This window comes from Lepidochelys olivacea (genome assembly GCF_965140295.1).
Source record: "Lepidochelys olivacea isolate rLepOli2 genome assembly, chromosome: 1".
NCBI lineage: Eukaryota > Metazoa > Chordata > Testudines > Cheloniidae > Lepidochelys > Lepidochelys olivacea.
The window spans coordinates 345860781-345881155 of NC_140411.1; the positions used below are offsets into that span (position 1 = coordinate 345860781).

The 20375-nt window shown below is 52.4% G+C and overlaps 1 protein-coding gene across 1 annotated transcript in view; it reads right to left on the reverse strand.

The window, feature by feature from the left end:
• Positions 1-20375, reverse strand: part of PLXNA4 (plexin A4) — a 577512-nt gene that overhangs the window by 46539 nt on the left and 510598 nt on the right. The window contains exons 22-24 of the mRNA XM_084633028.1: positions 17484-17550; positions 15217-15363; positions 2480-2639 (exon numbers count right to left, since the gene is read on the reverse strand). Coding sequence (XP_084489154.1) covers positions 2480-2639; positions 15217-15363; positions 17484-17550 — 374 coding nt within the window. The remainder of the gene's footprint in view (positions 1-2479; positions 2640-15216; positions 15364-17483; positions 17551-20375) is intronic.

Below are 20375 nucleotides of genomic sequence, written 5' to 3' on the forward strand. Positions count from 1 at the left end.
GCCACTGGTCCGCAGACCACCACTTTGAGTAGCACTGACTTAGACTATGAACATCCGAAGAGCAGACCCCCCCACTTTTCCACCTTGTGTTCCTTTCACTATCATCAAAGGACCCCATGTTCCAAGGAGCTTCTGTCTCCCTGTGAGGAATGGCTGTGACTCCCTCTGGACATACACCCCTCTTCCCCACCAGGCTCCCCCAAAGAGAGTTACTCCTCCATCCTCATTAGCAGGTGAGCTAAGAAAGCCTGTTGCTTTACTCAATGCTGGGAACAGGCTTGCCCTGGACGAGGCATGCCTAGGTCTTTTCCATCTTCAGTGCGGATGACTCATGTCAATAAACTCTTTATTAATCAGCCCCTTTACGGGCATGAAAAGTTCTTCCTTCCTGGGGGCAGGTGTGTATAATGCCTGTTAATCCCCACTGGATCCCACTATCCTACCCGCCCCCAGTCACTCAGCAGCTCCAACACATGTGTAAGGACCAGAGCAGAGATCACACAGCTCATTAGGGCCCTAATCCAAACTCTTCTAGGAAGCGGGGGAGGGGGAGGTTGTTCTGGTTCAGACCCAGCTGAGAGATAGGTCCACGCTCGGAGGTTCAGAGTTGGATCTAAACCTGCCCTCAGTTTGGAGAGGGCATGGGATCTGGGGGTCTTGTTCAGGCCTAGCTGATTAAGGCCAAAGCAAATTAGCCTTAGAACATAGCCCATTTGTCCCCTAGAGATCATCATTGTCCAAGGTGGTTCCAATCCAGCCTCAGCCCCTCATAGTGCTTGTGGAATTCCTGGTTCCCTGTCCTACCAATGCCACTATGTATTCCGCAGTGTCCCAGCAGATCCCAGCACCCTCTGTCAGTGCCCACCCTTGGATCCAAACTTAATGTTTCCCCTGGCCCCAGCCCGGCACAAGGCCTGGGTCAATATATCCGGCCTGAATCCGCCGCACCCCCGGTCTCCAGTTCCTGGCTGGCCTCACTCTCACCCTCACCCAGTCCCTCGCTGACAGTCGTCCGCTCCAAAAACATCTCGGGTTCATTCTTGCTAATTTATACGATTTGGTTTTTACTGCTGCTGCTTTTGGCAGCTTGTTCCATTATTTTAACCACCCTTTGTGAGCAAGAATCCTGCTGCAATTGCTGACAGGCATCCCTCTCCTCCTCCCTCTTTCCTCCTCCCAACTTAACTTCAATCCCTGACCTCTCATTTCTGCCTTCATTATCATCCTAAATGGTTTCTTGGCATCAGTCCATTCCTTTTCCTCTGGGTTTCGCGTCTGCTTTTGCAGGATTTTATAGACTCCATAATTTTCCACTCAAGTCTCTTTCATTTAAGGTCACAGAGGGAAAATTCCGGCTAGTCTGCTCCCAGGATGAAATCCCAAGTACCCTACCAGGAACCATAAGGGTGGCCCTAAGCAGCACTTAGTACAGTGCTGTGTCCTGTCATTCTGTCCTCCTGCTAGAACCCAAGAGGAGCTATCTGGGACCTGCTGTTATACCTGATTGCAGATCTCTCAGCTTTCACTTCAGATCTAGGCTAGGAGAGGTTTCTGTTTATGCAACCCTAAACACTATAGCTTAGAGCCGGTGCATGAGAACAGCAATATGAACCTGACTAGACATGTAACTGAAACGTACATGTCTCGCTCCATTCTCCAAGCCGAGTGAAGTGCTGCAGAGCAAACAACGTGTCATGGTGAAAAGTGCATGAGCTCTGTGAAGTCCTTTGGTTTATAACACTCTGAGGCAGTAATGTAATGTAGAGAGGAGCCGAACACCACTCTGGAGCCCTGGGTGCGTATCTGCCGCTCCTAGGCAGGGAGGAGACTCAGCTACTTTCCTGGCACTATCCCTTGTCCCTGCTGCTCTCTACTGTGGGATCTAGGCAGGGTAGGCAGCCAGCAGCGGGTGGGGTGGGTTGGGGACCACAGGGAGTCACATCACCCATCCCTGTGGCCAGTGGGGCTCAGGGCTGGAAATCAATACTACCTGGGCCAACTGGCTGTCTCAGTGAGGGTGTAAACCCCATCTGAACCCTCCACCCTGACAGAAGGCGTAGCAAGAAATCTCAGCAAGAGGAACCTAACCGAGATCACCATCACTCCTGGGGGTTTTCCAGCAGGATGGGGCAACTGGGCTCTAGGGTTCTCAGGGCTGCAGCGACCCTTTCCAGTCCTTGGCCAGCTGGGCTCCTCTGCGCAGGGGCGGGAACACAGGCTGCTCTTCCCTTTGTGGCTGTCCTTGAGGCAGGAGGAGCAGAGGTGTATGGTCTTGAGGGCAGGGAGGGTCTCGTGTCTCCAGTTATTGATCCCTCCAGCCTCGTCTCATTCCTGCTGCTTTGCTCTGAACACGCTGCAGTGAGTCCCCTTCTGTCTGGTGAGGTAGTGCTCAGAACTGAACACAAGGGCCCAGCTGGGTTTGAATTACAGCCTTCCCTGCTCCCCTCCCCCCTCCGTGATGGGCCACATGCTCACATACCCAGGTCCATGTCAGCAGCTTTGGGCCTGTGGGAGCACGGCACATTCTTGAAGATGGCGTCAAGAATCTTCTCCTTGACCTGCGTGATGGTGTCACAGTTGAGGATCTTCACGGGGATCTCTGGGCTGTTCACGTTGTCGGGGTTCACGCAGCTCAGGACCTGAGGGAGGGAGACAGAGTGGCAGTGAGAAAAGCCAGACCCTTGGTGAAGACATGGGAGCTGCTCATCGCTACTCCTTCCTGGACAGCTCAGAGCTAGCCACTGGGTCCTACAGCATGGATGGCTCCAGGACAAACCTTCAGGTGACTCTAGCCAGGAATGGTACAAGAATCATGCTCAGCATCTGCATGGCTCATTAACGAGGACCTGGTCATTCTTCTCCCTCACAGGAGACCCAGGGATCTGGTTCCAAACAAGGTGTCTATATCGGTCAATCCACAACGGGGCTGCCTACACTCCCTTACACCAGGGTCGGTTAGCATTACACAGGGTCTGCTCCTGCTCCCACTGAAGCTAAAGGCAAATGTCTCACTGTCTTTAATGGAAGCAGGGTTTGGCCCTTAGCTAGATGCTCTGGAGTCCCAGCTGCCTGCTCAGGATCTTACAACAAGCAGGATGCAGATGGCTGTCTGCTCTCCTTGTCTATCTCTCTTCAACCCCTTCCCCACTACATGGGGACCTCTCCCAATGGGTTGGAGTCACAATACCCAGCTATCTCATCAAAGTGGCAGTCCTTACATTGAATTTCCTTGAGCCTCACCTTGGCTTCTCTTCTGTGATTGCGATCCAGGAGCCCATTACTGCCAGCTCTGCATTTGCCATCAGGATACTTGTCCCATTAGGAACGGGACAGTGGCCAACCAACCAACTCATTTCACACAAGCCACTGACAAAATGCTCACAGCTTTCCATCAGTGCTGACCCTGGGCTAGATCTGAACTGATGACCTAAAAGTTGAAAGGACCTTGGGCCCTTTAATAATCCTCCAAGTCCTCCACAGCCCCTTAGAGAGCTTCACAGTTCAATAAACGCCTCCTTGGGTTGCACTGGCAGCCTTGGTTCGAATGTTCAGGTAGCATGGTCTTGAATCCCTGAACTCCTAGTTTGTTTTCTGTCCAAACTCTTCTGCAAAATGAGGTGACAGGCCGTACAGCCTCTGCACCAGGTGAATTCCATTACTTGGAAATACAAGGATTCTTGAATAATTACATCTTGCTCTGGCACTTGGCACAAGAAACGTTACCCAACTAAAGAGGCCTCTGATTCCTCGGAGGACAACAGCATCTGCTCCCCAGCCTCTGTGCAACAGCTAAATGCAAAGCAGATGGGGGCCAGAAGGGGGAGGGGATGTCTTAAAGTCACACACAGAATGTAATCGAAATTTGGCCACTAACTCACAGACATTTATAAGTTCAGCATTCTGTTTTTTTCTCGGCGAGGGAGGGTGAAGTGTATAAACGTCTATAAACTTAAGGCACCTTTATATTTTGGAGGGTAGTTAAATTGAGCTGCAGGTTGCATGCGATTGTTAAAGTTCCCATGGCCCTTTTACAAGAGCAGGAGTGTTAATCTTGGTGTCCTGGCCAAATTATTTTGACTGTAAATTCCCATGTAGTGTTTCATAGCTCCAGGATTCACTAGATATGGGATTCTTCTTCACTTCCTGTCCTGATCTACTGAGCAGTGCTGCAGTCACCCCAGAGGCAGCTGCTTTTCAGTGGTCACTGTATGTTGTTTGCAAAGGGCTTTGGAATCTTCTAAATGAATGGTGCAATATCAATGTAAGATATTAATAAGATTATAATACAGTTATTTATGTGTCACTCCAAGAGTGTAGGAAAAGCATAAATTCAGTTAATAAACCATCAAATAATAAAATAACAAGTAAGATTTCTATAGCATCTTTCACCTCAAAGGATCTCACAGATGTTTACAAAGAGCACCACTAAAATGAAGCCACCGCAGGGTGTGATCAACTTGCACCTATCACACTGCACAACTCCGGGGACGGGAAATTTTGATCAAGGACACCTGGGCAAAGCCTAGCTCTTGTGAAAAATCCTGAGAGAGGAGTTCTTGCTCAGGTGTTTCCCCTACAAAGTGAACAGCACAGGGCTCCTTTGATTGATAGTGGACGCATGATGGATTGAGCTGACCCTGACGAGAATGGACCCTGTCGATTTTATCCCTAGCAAGGGATGTTGGAAGCGGTCCTGATGCAGCATGCTGGTTATTTACCATCCTGCCACCCATGGCAAGATCTCACAGGAGAGTCAGAATGCACAGCAGTATGTCTGTGTCTCAGGTTTGCCTGCAGTAAGCTCCCTTTAATTTTACAGCAGCCACATTGATGTCCAAACTCGAGGTGGCTACCTGGCTTCACATTTGACAATGGAAACAAAACAGCCTTTTACTGACTCAATCAAAAGGTGCAATTAGAGATAGGCACCTGACCAGCTCGGGATTTTCAGGATAAGGCAGGGAGGCTCCTTCTTTCTCTACCACAGCATCACCTAGAACTGACCCTTGGAGGAAGCAGCCAGCCCTTTTTACCTGCTGGTTGGGCCCTGATTGGCTTCTGGTAGCTCCCAGCCCTTCTGGCTGCTGGAGGACCAATTCTCACTGGTTCTACCTGCAACTGATCCTGGGTGGGCTTTCCTTAGGCCATTCTTGGAGGTCTAAATTTGTTTCTTTGAGTGGTGTGTGCCACAGCACGAGGCGACAAATGCCTAGTCCAGCCCATCACAGCCCATTCCAGTGAAAAGGTCCTCAGGGTGGGGATGGGAATGGATGTTCTCCCTTAAACTGTGAATGGGGTTGGGAGAGATTAGACGCACAGGTACTCTCATAATGGGACAGAGCAATGACTGTTCAGTCCCTGATGGTGACTAATGCCACCTGTTTTGGAGGAAGATATCAACTCCCAGTAACGCCCATTGTGTGATGCTGTATAAGCACTTGGATAGTACCTGTGATGTGCACCCTAGGGAGACGTCAAGCTGTTTTAACTTTGTTGCCTTTGAATTTCATGGGGCATCCTCTCCTTGTGGTGTTAGAAAAACTCCCTCTGGACCAGTCGTTCTATGATATGCCTTGTACACATCACCTCTCGCTTTTTTCTTTCCCAGACCAGTCATGCTGGAGGGACAAGGGGAGAACAAGACTTCATTTGGGGGTAACTCTTCAAAGACCAGGGCAGGAGCTCCCAAACGCTCTTCTTTGGGAACGTAACCCATCTCTGCAGGAAATCCAAACCAAACGCAGAAAGGGAACCATTACACCAGTCACCTCCCTGTACTTGCAAAGGCCAGAACCATAGTTCTCAGGGACCAAAAACTCAAAGAGACAAGCCCTGCGGCTTGGAGCTAACTCTAGACAATGAACTTCCTCCATGCATTGCAACTGTGGGGTGAACCGTCCACTCCCTAGTGGGAAAGCCGGAGATGCCCCTAATGAGTCTCTGAGCATCCCCCATAACCAAATTCACGGCCATTAAAAACACGTCACAGACTGTGAAATCTGGTCTTCCCCCGTGAAATCTGTTGTTTTGTGTACTTTTATCTTATACTATATAGATTTCAAGGGGGAGACCAGCGTTTCTTAAACTGTGGATCCCAACCCAAAAGGCGGTCATGGGGGGTGGATCACAAGGTTACTGTACGGGGGTCATGGTATTGCCACCCTTACTTCTGCACTGCATTCAGAGCCGGGTGACCGGAGAGCGGCGGCTGGTGGCCAGGCACCCAGCTCTGAAGTCAACGCCCCACCACCGCCAGCACAGAAGTAAGGGTGCAATACCATACCATGCCACCCTTTACTTCTGTGCTGCTGCCTTCCGAGCCGGGTCGCTGGAGACTGGCGGCTGCTGGTCAAGGGCCCAGTTCTGCAGGCAGCACAGAATCAGCGGTGGCAATACCACGACCCCCTACAATAACCTTGTGAGCCCCGGGAGCCCCTTTTGGGCTGGGACCTCTACAGTTACAAACCTGTGACATTTCAGATTTAGATATCTGAAATCATGAAATTTATGACTTTTAAAATGTATGCCATGTAATTGACCAAAGTGGACCGTGAATTTGGTAGGGCCCTACCCATAACGCCCTGGGCTGGTGGACATCTCCTTTGCCCCTTTCATGTAGGCTGTGGGATCCAATGGGGGTTTCTCCAGGGTCCACATGATCCCCCAGCATACAAATGGCCAGATTCAGTCCCACTCAGCAGACCGAACCCCATGCATGCCTGGAGGGATTCTGCCTGGGGAGGGCAGCTTTAAACTCCAGCGGGGTTGCCACAGGAACCCTCTGGAGGAAGCTGATCAGTAGATGAGCATCCCCTGCCTGGCCTGGTTCCACCCCTTCCAGGACTGGCTCCACTCATGTATTGGTTGCATGGGACAGCTCCAGTCCCCATGCTAGGGCAGAGCTTGCCAGCAGCTTGTACCTGGGGACTTTCCATTGCAGCCGTGGGTGACGCGGACCCCAGGACCGTAGTTCTCACAGTGGTCCAGTGAGGCACATTCCTTAGAGCCGGGAGGGGGAGGTTCCTGGTGGCTTGCACTGCTTTATTGGGCTGTGTGCTTCATGGAGACTGTGATACTCACACCAACGCATGAGCAGCCAGCCCCCAGCCATTCACAACCTGTCCCCAAGCCCTGCAGAGAACCGCCAGACAGCTCCTGAGACGAGACATTTCTGCCCTCCCTTGTCGCCTGTCCTGCTTTACCCAGGCCTCTCCTGTGAGGTCACTGGAAGAGCTGAGGGAAGGCTTTGCAGCTGATAGAAAGTCCCCACTGTGTAACGCCACACTGTGACAGGTGACGACTCTGCTGAGAGGGAGCAAACGGGGCACCAATTATGGAGGCAGCATGGTCTAATGGACAGAGCACAGGGCCACGTGTCTGGAGACCTGGGTTCTAACCCCAGCCCTACCATTGAGCTGCTGGGTGACCTTGGGCATATCATGTCTTTGTGCCTCTGGTTCCCTTCCAGTCCCTTATCTGCTTACATCGCAAGCTCTTCGGGCACATGCTGATCCCAAACTGTGTGTATATGCAGCACCCTGCTCTCAGTTGGGGCTTCTAGGTAAATTATAATCATATCTTGGGGACATTTACACTGAACTGCACTGAGGCCTGGACACATCTGTACTGTCATATGGAGACAACTGCACCCAGAGGACAGCAGTGGGGGAGTGCCAACCCTTCCTCTCCTGCTCTTCGCTCTGGGTTAGCGATGGCAGGGTGGGGCTGGAAGGAGGCATTCAGTGGCAGTGCTTGGCAGAAATCAATGTGGGAGGTAATCCCCAAAGAGGAGAGACATGGGAGAGCCCTTTTATGCCTCATTAGTGGCCTATTTCCCTCCGACGGGCCTTAACCCAGTGCTGCTTGGAGCGTTTTTCTCCCAACAGGGTTCGGTGTCAACCGATGTTAAGGGATTAGGCTATTAGTGCGAGAGCCGTCGCAGTGCGCAGGGACCACACAGTGTGCACACGCCGCTCAGAGACCGACACGCGCTCGACCCTTATCGGACACCCCACCACACACACCCTAACTACAAAATTCTCTCAACAGCTTCAAAGGGACTTCGGGGCCTTTGCTCCTCTGCATTATATGTGTCAATTTGTGTTATTTGTGCCGAGACAGGAGACGAATCATTGTTCATTCCCAGCAGAGGAAGGCAGGGAGGTGGTGCAGGGCGAGGGGCTTCACATAGAATCATAGAATCATAGAATATCAGGGTTGGAAGGGACCTCAAGAGGTCATCTAGTCCAACCCCCTAGTGTCTTAGCACCCTCAGCTCCCAGTGAAGGCAATGGGCTCTCAGCACCTTGCAGGCTAGGACCTTAATGGCTCTAAGATACGGAACAACCTAGGTGAGCTTTATAAAAGGATTGTAAAGCAGGCAGAGGTTCACTCCCATGTGATTAAGACACATAACACCAGCTGGCTCTATTAGAGACAGCACTCGCTGTGCTATTTATCTGAATGTACAGGAATTAGAGTTTGAAGAGATGCTCATCGTCGACTGTGATGCAACTTATTTTTGAGCTGAGCATCTGACCAGTAAAAATCTGTGCTCCCTTTGGCACTCTCTGACTGATTGACTCCTTAGGTACCTGCTGCCTCCAGGGGGTATTCACACCAGTAGACAGAACATTACACAATGCCTAGACATTGCCTTCCTCTACAGCATGTGGGTGCAGTCACTTGCTGGGATTATCTGGGTGTTTCTCACTTAACCACTTCCCTGTCATTGCAGGGACCTCAAGCACCTGGTGCACCTTGGTCCCTCTTATTCTCTGCCTGTGGCACGTCATAGTTCAGTCTCCTGTGGGCAGTAATACTTTGTTCTCATTTCGGTTGTTGGGGGTGGTGTTGGTGGCCTGTCATACACAAGAGGTCAAACTAGATGATCTGGTGGGTCCTTCTGGCCTTGAACTTTAGGACTCTGTGACATCACTTTCTAGATAGACTGGCAGGACTTTTCTGCCAGGTATGGGCAACCTGGTTTGGAGCTGAACCAGCCCCAAGCAGTGTAACCTAGTCAGCGAGGCACATGCGTGAGGGTCAGAAATTCCTGACGGCAATACTGAGTCCCTAAATTCACTTCTCCTGATTCTGTTTTCAGTAATTATTTAAATAAATATATGAATAATAAAACATTGTATATAAAAAACCTCATCCTTCCTAAACCCTCGACTGGCACCTCATGGCCAATTGCTACAAACAGCCATTTCCAAGTGTCATGTACCAGGGACCCTGGGTGTGTTGGGTGGATTCAGATCGTATAGCCACACCCTGGCACACGCCAAACTCCGTGATTGCTATCCAGATGTAGTGCAAAACTCTTCAGCGGGGACCAGCTGACTTAGGGAGAGGAGGGATTGGGATTTGCTTCGATGGCATTTCTATCACATTAACAGAAATCTAAAGCAGTTCTTCCTTTGTTTCTTTTTTTAAAACAACTCAAAAACAACATCTATTTATTGGGGAAAAACAACCCAGTTGAAACAAGAGAGAGACCAAAAGGAAGGAAAGCCTCATTTGTATTCTGCTTCTTTTTAATCTCCATTACCATAGTCGATCTCTGTAAATCGGGTAAGATTCCTATCGGGATATATTTGCTTGCTCTTGAGATGTAAGAGGGAAAGCTGATTAACATCAAACAACACACAAGTGAATGGAAGAGAGCTTTGTTCAGGCTGATGCATAATTACTTCCCCTTCTCACTGGCTGCTTTATATCCACCAGCCATAAAAGACTGGAGGGATTTCCTTGGTGAAAAGGATGGCTCTTTCTTTCTGGGTCTGTATTTTTCTCTCCCTTTCCATGTTTCTCCAAGTGCGATCTAGGCCCCATGACGCTAAGTGTGGACAAGCACGTAGTGAGACAGTCCCTGCCCTGAACAGTTTACAATCTAAACAGGCAAGACAGACAAAGAGCAGGGAAAAGGAGGAATTATTGTTTTATACACGTGCAATGGAGGCACAGACAGATTAAGGGACTGAGCCATGGCGACACATGGAGTTGGGGCCTGACCCTGGGCTCTCCTGAGTCCCTGTCCAAGTCCTTGACCACAAGAACATCCTTCCTCTTATTTTACACCCCTCACCACATTAGCAAAGCAATTAATCTCTCTCTCTTTCCTATTTCCTCGCCCTCTCTTGCCCCCAACCCCTTTTCTCTAAACATCAAAGCGTAGCTTAAGGAGTTTGGGGTGGGTTTCTCCTTGCATTCCCACTGCACTTGGGATGCACGCACAGGGAAATATCAAGTGAAAGTAGGGAGGTGGTATTAACTCTGTATACAGCACTAGAGAGAACATTATTGGAGTCCTGGTTTTGGTTTCCACACTTCAAAAAGGGTGAAGACCAACTGGAAAAGGTTCAGAAAACAGCTATGAGAATGATTTGAGGTCTGGAAAACCTGCTTTCTAGTGGAGAGACATAAGAAGTTCAGTCTACTTAGTTTATCCAAGAGAAGGTCAAGGGGGGACTTGGTCCTGGTCTGCAAGTACGTACGCAGGGAAGAGATTTCTGAGAGTTGACAGCTCTTCTGTCTATCAGAAAAAGGCAGAACAAGATCCAAGGGGTGGAAGCTGAAGCTAGACAAATTCAGGCTACAAACAGGCACAATTTTTTTAACAGTGTGTGTAACTAGCCATTGAAACAACTTACTTAGGGACATTCTCCGTCACTTGAAGTCTTTACATCAAGACTGGAAAAAAGAGATGCTCTGACTCATGTCATGGGCTTGATGCAGGAACTGTGGCTCAGATTTTCTCTGGCCTGTGTTTTGCAGGCAGTCAGGTTAGATGAGGCCTTAAAGGCTATGAATCTTAGACTGATGTGGGGGAGTTCTGTAGTTTACTGGGGGGAAAAGTCTGGCTTTCCTTTTGAGAAACTGTGATAGAGCTTTACACTGAGTTTCTGCAATGCAAACCTTGATGCTAAACTCCTCAGCAGGGTAAATGGGAAGTGACTTTTCATGTGGAATACCTTTAAGAATGGATGTGAAGGGAGGAAGGGGCCACAATACTGAGATGCCGTGTGAACCGGCTCTACAACAGGATGGCTTTTGTAGAAGCTAGGGATGGAGCTCACCGAGTCTATCTCAACACTGGCCAATACAGGGTCATTCTCTTTGCTTTCTCCAGTCTAAAGCAATGGGGCTTGTCCCATGTTGCTTGGGAGACTGTTCCACAGGTGAATAGGTCCTCCAGTCACTAAGTTATACTCGATATGCAGCCTCAGTATTCCCCACTCCATTTCATCCTGTTTATCCTAGTTAGGAGCCGATATACAATAGTCACTGTTAAAAGCCAACACCTGGCCGCAGTTAACAGCACTGTGAAACTACTGCAGTATTACACTCAGAATAGGAAAACAACTGCAGTAAGGGATATAAACCTCATGCTTCAAGCCATAACCCAATCACTCTCAGGGGTCAGGAAGAAACTCTCCCTTGGGGTAGGTAAATCAATAACTACCTTCTGTAGGGTTTTGGTACATTTCTCTGAAGCAGCTGGTACAGGCCAACATCAGAGACAGTATACTGGGCTAGATGGAACTTGGGTCTGATCCATTATGGCAATTCTGATGTGTTCCTGCGAAATAACTGTGGTATCTCAGAAATCACAGTATGGCAACTTAGAGCAACTACTGGATATTTCATGGACATTCTGGAGATGATAATGACCAACGATCTTCGGAAAAGTTATCAGAATTTTTCCCGACCTCAACAATGCTTCTGTTCAGGGCTGGCTTGAGTTTTAGATTCCATATTCCAGGATGTTCTTATTTGCTTTGAATCAGCTGCTTCTCCTGTCCTTAACCCTTTAATTCCTATGCACCACTTAGGCACCACATTGGGAGCTACTCAAAGATGTCACTGATCTCTGGGTGTTTCTACATCAGGGAAATGACCTGCTACTGACCATGGATGTTAAAGAGGGGGCCACCCCAGCTTCTGCTCAATGGCTTGACAGCACCAGTCTGCTGAAATTCTTTGCTCACACACAGCTGATCTTCCTGGAGAGGCCTGCAGCTCCCCACCTGTCCTCATCCATCCCCATGCCTGCCCTCTTCACTTCCCCAGCCCTGACATCACATAGTTTCTCCCATTGCACAGCTGCTGGGCAGAGCTGCAGCTCCCATGTCAGGCACCTGGCGTGCCCCCTCCCTCGGTCTCCCACCGCCACATGTGTTGTCCCTGGGCACTGCTGCCCTCCAGTTCCATACCCCCATTTCCCCTGAAGTAGCTCGCCTCCTCTACTGCTCCTGCCCTGCCCCATTGCTCCATCTCCCTCACCAGCTGCCACTGCCCTTTATCTCCACTAACTATGCCAGAGTGGCTGCTCTGCCCCGCTCCCACTCTACCCCTCACCAGGGCCTCACCCCCACTCCGCGCCTTCCCGTCCCCGCTCTGCTCCCTCCCCACGCACCCGCTGCTCGCAGGGCCGCAGGGGTGGAGAGAAGAGGCGCAGCACAGGCGGGGCCACAGAGGACGAGACAGAGCAGGGGAGGGAAGAGGAGCAGCATAGGTGGGGCCTTGGCCGAAGAGGAGGAGCGGGGGCAGGAAGAAGGCAGGAAGAGGTGGAGCGTGGGCGGGAAGAGGTGGAGCGTGGGCAAGAAGAGGAGGAGCGGGGGAGGGAAGAGGCACAGCGTGGGCAGGGCCATGGGGGGTGGAGGGAAGAGGCGCAACACGGGCAGGGCCACAAAGAATGAGGCAGAGCAGGGGAGGGAAGAGACACAGCACGGGCAGGCCTTGGCGGAAGAGGAGGAGCGTGGGCGGAAGAGGTGGAGCGTGGGCGGGGCCTTGGTGAAAGAGGAGGAGCGGGGGTAGGAAGAGGTGGAGCATGGGCGGGAAGAGGTGGAGCGTGGGCAGGAAGGGAAGAAGCGGGGGCGGGAAGAGGCACAGCACGGGCGGGGCCTCGGTGAAAGAGGAGGAGCGGGGGTAGGAAGAGGGCAGGAAGAGGTGGAGCGTGGGCGGGAAGAGGTGGAGCATGGGCGGGAAGGGAAGAAGCGGGGGCGGGAAGAGGCGCAGCACGGGCGGGGCCGTGGAGGGTGGAGGGAAGAGGCGTAGCATGGGCAGGGCCACAGAGGACTAGGCAGAGAAGGGGAGGGAAGAGGCACAGCATGGGCGGGGTCTTGGCAGAAGAGGAGGAGTGTGGGCAGGAAGAGGAGGAGTGTGGGCAGGAAGAGGAGGAGTGGGGGCGGGAAGAGGAGGGGCTGGGCCTTGGTGGAAGAGGAGGAATGGGGGCGGGAAGGGCCACCAGGGAAGAGGCAAAGTGGGGGAGGGAAGAGGCACAGCACGGGCAGGGCCTCGACAGAAGAGGAGGAGCGGGGGCAGGAAGAGGTGGAGCGTGGACAGGAAGAGGTGGAGCGGGGGCGGGAAGAGGCACCGTGTGGGTGGGGCCATGGAGGAAAAGGCAGAACGCGGGGGTGGGAAGAGGTGCTGCGTGGGCGCGGCCACAGAGGATGAGGCAGAGCAGGGGAGGGAAGAGGCACAGCATGGGCGGGGCCTCGGCAGAAGAGGAGGAGCGGGGGCGGGAAGAGGTGGAGCGGGGGCGGGAAGAGGAGGAGCGGGGGCGGGAAGAGGCAGGGCCACAGAGGAAGAGGCGGAGCGAGGGCAGGGCCTTGGGGTGGAGTGTGGGCGGGGCCTCAGTCCGTTGATGCAGAGCACCCTCCTATTTTTTGCCGTGGCGGCTCGAGCCCTGGAGCACTGTGGCCTGTCTCCTGTGGCCTCATCGTACAGGAGATCTGGAACTCTGACCCTCTCCTCTTCTCCCTGGCAGCACTCGTTGCACGAACCGTAAACTAGCCAGGCAGTAACTTGGCTGTCACTACGTTACAGGGGACACATCTCCATTCCCCATTGCAAACCCTGCACACCAGTCATAGTCCTCCTCTGGAGCCGGAGCGGGCAGGAGGGGATGAGGTGTGCGGCACAAACACACATGCACAGATGGAGAGAGGAAGAGGAATTGCCCCCTCTCCATATGTCCTAAGCAAATGAAACGCGCGGAGCTGCGAGGCTGTGGGGACTTCACACGGGGAAGGCCGCAGCAGGAGCCTCTGCACTCTTGGCTGCCCAGTGCGGGAATGAGCTGGGCCCGGGACTGGGGAGGAGCATCGGTCGGATGGCAGAGAGGAGAGCGGAGGAGAGAAGCTGCGGCCAGGCAGAGGAGGCAGGACGGAGGGCACTGCTGCTACCTATTAACCGCAGTTTCAGCGTCAGCGAAATGCCAGCGTCCTGGGGCGGAGCACTGCAAGATCCTCTGAGAGAAGCACCACAGAAGTCAGGGGCGGGTTGCTCCGAGGGAGGTTTGGCTGAAGGCTGCAGGGGCAGAAAGGTCCCGGGTGAGAGCAAGAGAGGGAGAAGGATTTGGTGGCTCGGCTGAGGAAGGGCAGGGAGGAGTTGGTAGGCAGGGCAGATGGGTGGAAAGCAGCCCTGCGCCTAGGGGTGGAGGGCTGTTTTTGGAGGTGAGAGCAGTGGAGGTGGAGGGTAGGGAAGAAGGCCGGTGGAAGCTCAGAGGGAGGGCTGGAAGGCCCCCCCCAGAGGTTTGAGATGCCAGGGCCGTGCTGCAGTGGGTTCAGAGGTGCGTAGGAAGCTGTGAGCCTGGCTGTGGGGGATGGACACGGTGGGACACAAAAAGCATATTGCGAGCTCCATTTGCAAGCTCATTCTGCCGTGCTGTGAGCACAGGCCGCCCGCAGTGTTCTCTTTGCAGGAACCCGAGCACTGCAGTTTGGGGGTGGCTGTTAGTGTAACCTCGGCCTTTGTGGAGTTGGTGCCCAAAGAATGCGGCCATCGGACTGGCAGCAGATGGAGAGTACCACTGAGGCTTACTGAACATACATCATCCTGAACCAACATCAGTGTGGCCACTTGCCCTGGTCTGGAGCTCAGATCTCACGCCCTCACTCGGCACCACAAATGCCGCCCCCACCCTCCCCCACGGTCTGTCTCCTCCCACCTTGTTTCCTTTATTCTCTTCACACACACATGGTCCTGTGTGAGTCACAGCCAGGCCCACACATGATCTGCCAGCTATCCCTGCACACCATGCCTCCCAACCCTTGCCTGAGGAGATGTTGGTCCAGCAAGGCTGTGTCCCTCTGGCAGTACAAATGGCAATTGTCCAACTGGCAGCAGCCTGGCCACTGATCTTCTGGAAGACACTTTCCCCAGCAGATCCCAGGGGCTCCTGTAGGCTCCGCTGCGCTGAGCACTTACCAGTGTCTTGTAGTCAATCTGCTGCCGGATGAGCTTGTCCTCGCTCAGCGAATAGCGGGCTTCCCCAGTGATGGAGTCAATGGGGCCCTTTTCCATCTGCTGTTTGATGGCGCAGAAGAGGGAGAACAACGGCTCGCCAGCGCATTCCTGCCCGGAGACACGAGGGAGGGAAACCGGGTGATGTCCGATGCCGCAGATCATCGGTTCCTACCTGCCAGCTTCCCAGGCCAGGAGCTCAGTTCCCCCAGGCCTCACCCACCACCCAGCACAAGCCCAGCCCTAAAGGGGGGACCGTCTCCTGCTGGGCTTTGGAGAGCGGAGGAGAGAAGCTGCGGCCAGGGTGACTCTAGCCTGCATCCTCTCTGCTCCCGCCCACTCGCCTCTTCTCTCCTTCCTTTCCATTCCCCAACCTCTCACCCCTTTCCCATTCATTCCCACCCTCCTCCGACTGCTGCTCTCTCCCTGACACTTCCATCCAACTCCTTCGTTTTCCAATTTCAAACCGCTCCTCCCTTCCCCTTCGCACCCTCCGCTCCCTTCCATCTCCTCTCCTCCACAATCTCATCCCCCTCTACCTTCCCTGCACTGCTTCCCCTCCCTTCCCTCTACCATCCCCTCCCTCACCTCTACCTTCCCTGCACTGCTTCCCCTCCATCCCCTCTACCTTCCCCTCCACCTTCCCTGCACTGCTGCCCCTCTGCTCTAGCAGTCTGTCCCAAATCAATGAGCTAGATCACCATCCTCTAGTGTAAATCCTGGAGAAAACAAGTTAATAATCCAAAGCAAAGTGGCCCCTTTCTCACCTACTACACCTGTCTGCCGCTTAATTAGCTAATCTGCCTGCCCTATATTGCTCCCATGTGCTGTCTAGTGCCCTTATCAGGCTGGTGTTTAGGCTAAGGCAGGAAGACAAGAAGCTGAGGTGGGGGAAAATATATCTTATAAAAAAAGAGCTTTAGTGAGTCACAGCGTTTGAACCGCTCTTTTCATCTGAAAATGGGAGTTTGGTACTAGGAGCTACTGAAATTACCTTCCAGGGACCTTCCAGACCTTCCCGCTAGGAGAGTTTGTGCATCGGGGGTGGCTGGCTGGCTCAGGGGAATGGCATTGGGATACAGAGCCTTTTGCCTCCAGCTGGTCAGTCCCCATCCTGCCCAGGAGTGGCTGGAAGGATGAGGAATCTGACGTGTGCTGGAAAGTTCAGGTCCATGTCTGAAGTTCAAGTGGGTTCTGTCTCTAGGGTGGTGGCCCAGGTGAGGCACAGGGGGATCTCAGAAGGCAACATCATAATGAGCACCTCTGCTGGCAGTCTCAGCATGGGAACCAAGGCTACAATACCATCTCCTCCTCCCTAGTGACTTCAGGGCTGGTGTCTTGGACACTGAATGCCTTGACCACCTACAGAGCACACAAGGTTCCACTGCATCAGCCCTACTCGAGAGGAAACCCTGTTAGGGGTGGGACTGAAATTCATACTCCATGGCCCTCTCGTTCCTGACAATTCTGCAGGTGAGGGTGCCAGTGACATGGACAGAGAACCAGACTGAGAACCGCCAACTCCTCCCACCTAGACCAGCTGTCAGAAACGGCTTTCTGTCTGTGCTGTGCTCAGGACTAGAAGGAGAGGCTCCAGGCTATCATGGCTGCAGCATGCTCCCCTCCTGCCCTTTGGAAGGGTCTAAGCCCAGGGTGAAGAAGGTCTGGCGAGGATCCTGGTATGAGAGTTACCAAACAAGCCATGGTGGCTGCTCTTTGGCCCAGATTAAGGCAAAGTGCCGAGACAGACAATCTTCTCCTGCCTTTGAAAACCAGGATACAGTAAGGTCTTCTCGTCACCAGCCACTGGATCCAGAAGGTCCCGCCAGTGAGGATAAGGGTCTGGTGCGGTCACAGCTGCACTCTGAACGGGCTGTGATAGCACACAGCCTGAGCTTTCTGCTGCAATGTGCTCCTTCCCCTGCTCACGGGGTCCCCGTCCTTGCAGAAACACCCCTCAGGGACCCATCTCGTGTACCCTGCCGACAAAGAGAAAACCTGCCAGCCAGCTGCTCTGAGCAGCGTTCCCTCCTCCTGACCTCTTCTTGGTCTCACCCAGCCCTCACGCCTTCCTACTGCCCCTTTCCCGCAGCATTCAGAAGTAAGTGCCTTGCAGCAGGCCTGTCCTTTCTCACATGTCTGGAAAGTGCCCAGCACAGATTGGCCACCCCCACCACCAAAGCATCCATGAGTGATGTGGTCTAATGCCTAGGTGGGCCACCTCCTCTCACCTTGAGGAACTTGTACAGCAGGAAGGTGAACCAATTAGTGAGCATCTTCTCTGCCACAGACTCCGTCCTACAATCACCCCCGGAAGCAAAAAGAGAATGGGAGATGGTTAGTCGTGCTGATCAGACTGAAGGAGCTTACTGCTGAGTGTAAGAGGTGTCTGAGCAAGTCAGGGCCAAGCACAGGAGAGCACAGGGATGAAAGCAGCTTGCCGTCCCCTTACTGAAGCAAAGTGCAGGGCATTGGTTATTACTGGGATGAGCAAACCAGACTGGACTAAATGAAAAGCAACTGGAATCTTTTCCCACCCACCAAAATGACCGCAAATCCAGGTTTGGGAAAGCCTGGATTAACTTCTCTCCCACCACACGCCATGCCCTGCACTTTCTGGCTTGGATTGAAATTGCCTGAATACTATGTGAGATATCACACACACAAGGATATCCTGGAAATGTCCAACTGGGAGGGCTCCAGGGGCCAAGTGCCCCATGTGTGTAGCTCCAGGAAAGTCACTGTCTGGGTTGTCCATAAGATTCTGATTACCCATCAGGAAGAAGGAGAGTCTGTGAGACTTTGGGCAAGTCACTTAGCCACTCTGTGCTTCCCCAGCTGTACAGTGGGGCTCATAGCACCACCCTTCCTCCTGGGGCCTTTGAGAAGAAACACATTAAAGATTGTGAAGTGCTCAGACACTGCGGTGATGGGGGCCAAATAAATCCCTAAGATGGATCCAAACCAGTGGAGGAAATTCACCTGTCGCTGATTATCAGGGCAGCTGGATCTGTTGACTGTGTTGCGGCCAATAAAAGGCCTCTTCAGAATTGTGAGGCAAGTCCTGGGGCTCTCACTCTGTTACTAGTCGGTCCATATGCAAGCAGAACCCATGCTGACTCTTCAGTGGGAGCTCTGCCGGGGTAGGGACTGAGTCAAAACCTCAGCGCCAGATTCTGACGCCAGTTAGACCGGTATGAACCCAGAATAACTCCAGCACGGTTAGGGATGCTCAGCTGGGTCTCTGTGTGGTCCCTTTCTGTCCATTGTTTGGACACACAAGTTTGCTGAACCAACAAAATTTCCTTGTCTCTCTTGATGCGGCCTCTTTGCTCTTGGTGTTCCTCATTGCCCCACGACAGTTTCCTTTGGTTTCTAGCTAGTTTTGCTTCCTGCTTTTCATGCCTAAGCAAGATGCGGGGGGTCTGGATGGCAAACATAGCAGGGGAGTGGGTTTGCATTTTTGTTCCTGTGTCTTTATATTCTGGAAGCAGCCTCCATTCAAACCAGAGCCCCATTGGACTAAATGCTGTGCAAACACACATTAAAGATCTCCCTTCCCTGAAGAGCCTGTTTTAGATTTAACACTGTCCCCATTTGAATGTCTCCGTTCCCATGAATACCTCTCGCCTTGCCAAGGGGGGGTGAAAGCAGGCCCTAAATTCCAGGCTCAGTCTGACCTGACCATGTCCCTTTTAAAATTAAACCCCTCCTGTATTGTAATAACAAGCCCTTGCCAGCCTCAGAGTCTAGTTTGGGAACTCCCCAGTGCCTTTTCTGTATTTCCTTTCCCACTGCCACTGGCTGTCCAGGTGGCTGTGTGTGCAGATTTCCCCCTTTCTAATCAGCCTGATTTGCCCATCCACTTCATTCAGTGATTGCCACTAGCCTGTCGGTTGGTTGCTGTGTCCCACATGACCCATGATCATGGAGTGTCATGCAGCCTGGTGCTCACATGACCTGTGTTCATGGCACATAGAATCAGAGAATATCAGGGTTGGAAGGGACCTCAGGAGGTCATCTAGTCCAATCCCCGCTCAAAGCAGGACCAATCCCCAATTTTTGCCCCAGATCCCTAAATGGCCCCCTCAAGGATTGAGCTCACAACCCTGGGTTTAGCAGGCCAATGCTCAAACCACTGAGCTATCACACCCTGATGCCTGCTGCTCCCTGAGTTTCAAAGGCCCTGGTGCTGCAGCACAAAGATGGCCTGATGCTCACAGAGCATCCTGTGGCCTGGTGCCTCGCGAGTGTCGTGCAGCGCACAGCTTGTGGCATGGCTCAGTGCCCACACTGCACCACATGGCCTGATGGTGCAGCCTGCTGTGCACCCTGGGGCAGTGTCCATCCTGCATTATATGGCCCAGCCCTGAAGCCCAATGTCACCAATCCAGGTCCACATCGATAAAGAAAACCACATGACGTGTTGGCCAGCTCTGGGGATCCTGACGCCTCTTTATTCAGTTATGGATCTAGCACCTGCAGGACTGTCACAGAGATGCTGCAATGGGATTTTACCAGCTAGCACCAGATAGGAAACCCCCTCCGACCGTCTCCTTCCTCCCGGCAGACATGCTGACCCAGACCGTGGAGGCTCACTGGCACCTCTCAGGACTTGGCAGCCACAGCAGGGATCTAGAATTTGCATCCCGGTGCTCCTAAAGTCAGTGCTTGAATGGAGATGCAGTCCCTATCACTGGAGCTGAAGGAGACTCTTCATTTGCTCATATCGGAACAGGGACTGTGACACATAGCTGAGCAGTTCTGGTGCCATCTAGTAGTAGGCAGTGAGGCACATACACTAACCTAGGGGTTGTCAAACATCTGGCTCATGGGTGGGTATTTATATGTCCTGCATGACATACTTAGATCATCCTGCTTTCATTTTAAAAAATGAAGTCAGTTTCTAGCTCTTGTGGCTGCAGAAACAACCTTCTAGATGTGACCTGAGTTTAAGCGAAGCAGGAAGGACTGCCTGAGTCTGCAAGCAGCCTGAAACAATGACTCATCATCTGATTGGACGATCAACTTTAAACCCCAATGGTGACACCTCAGTATCAACATTATCTATGTACTCACTGATTATTTTAGTGCTTGGGGAGGACCAAGAGTGGGAGCTGCTG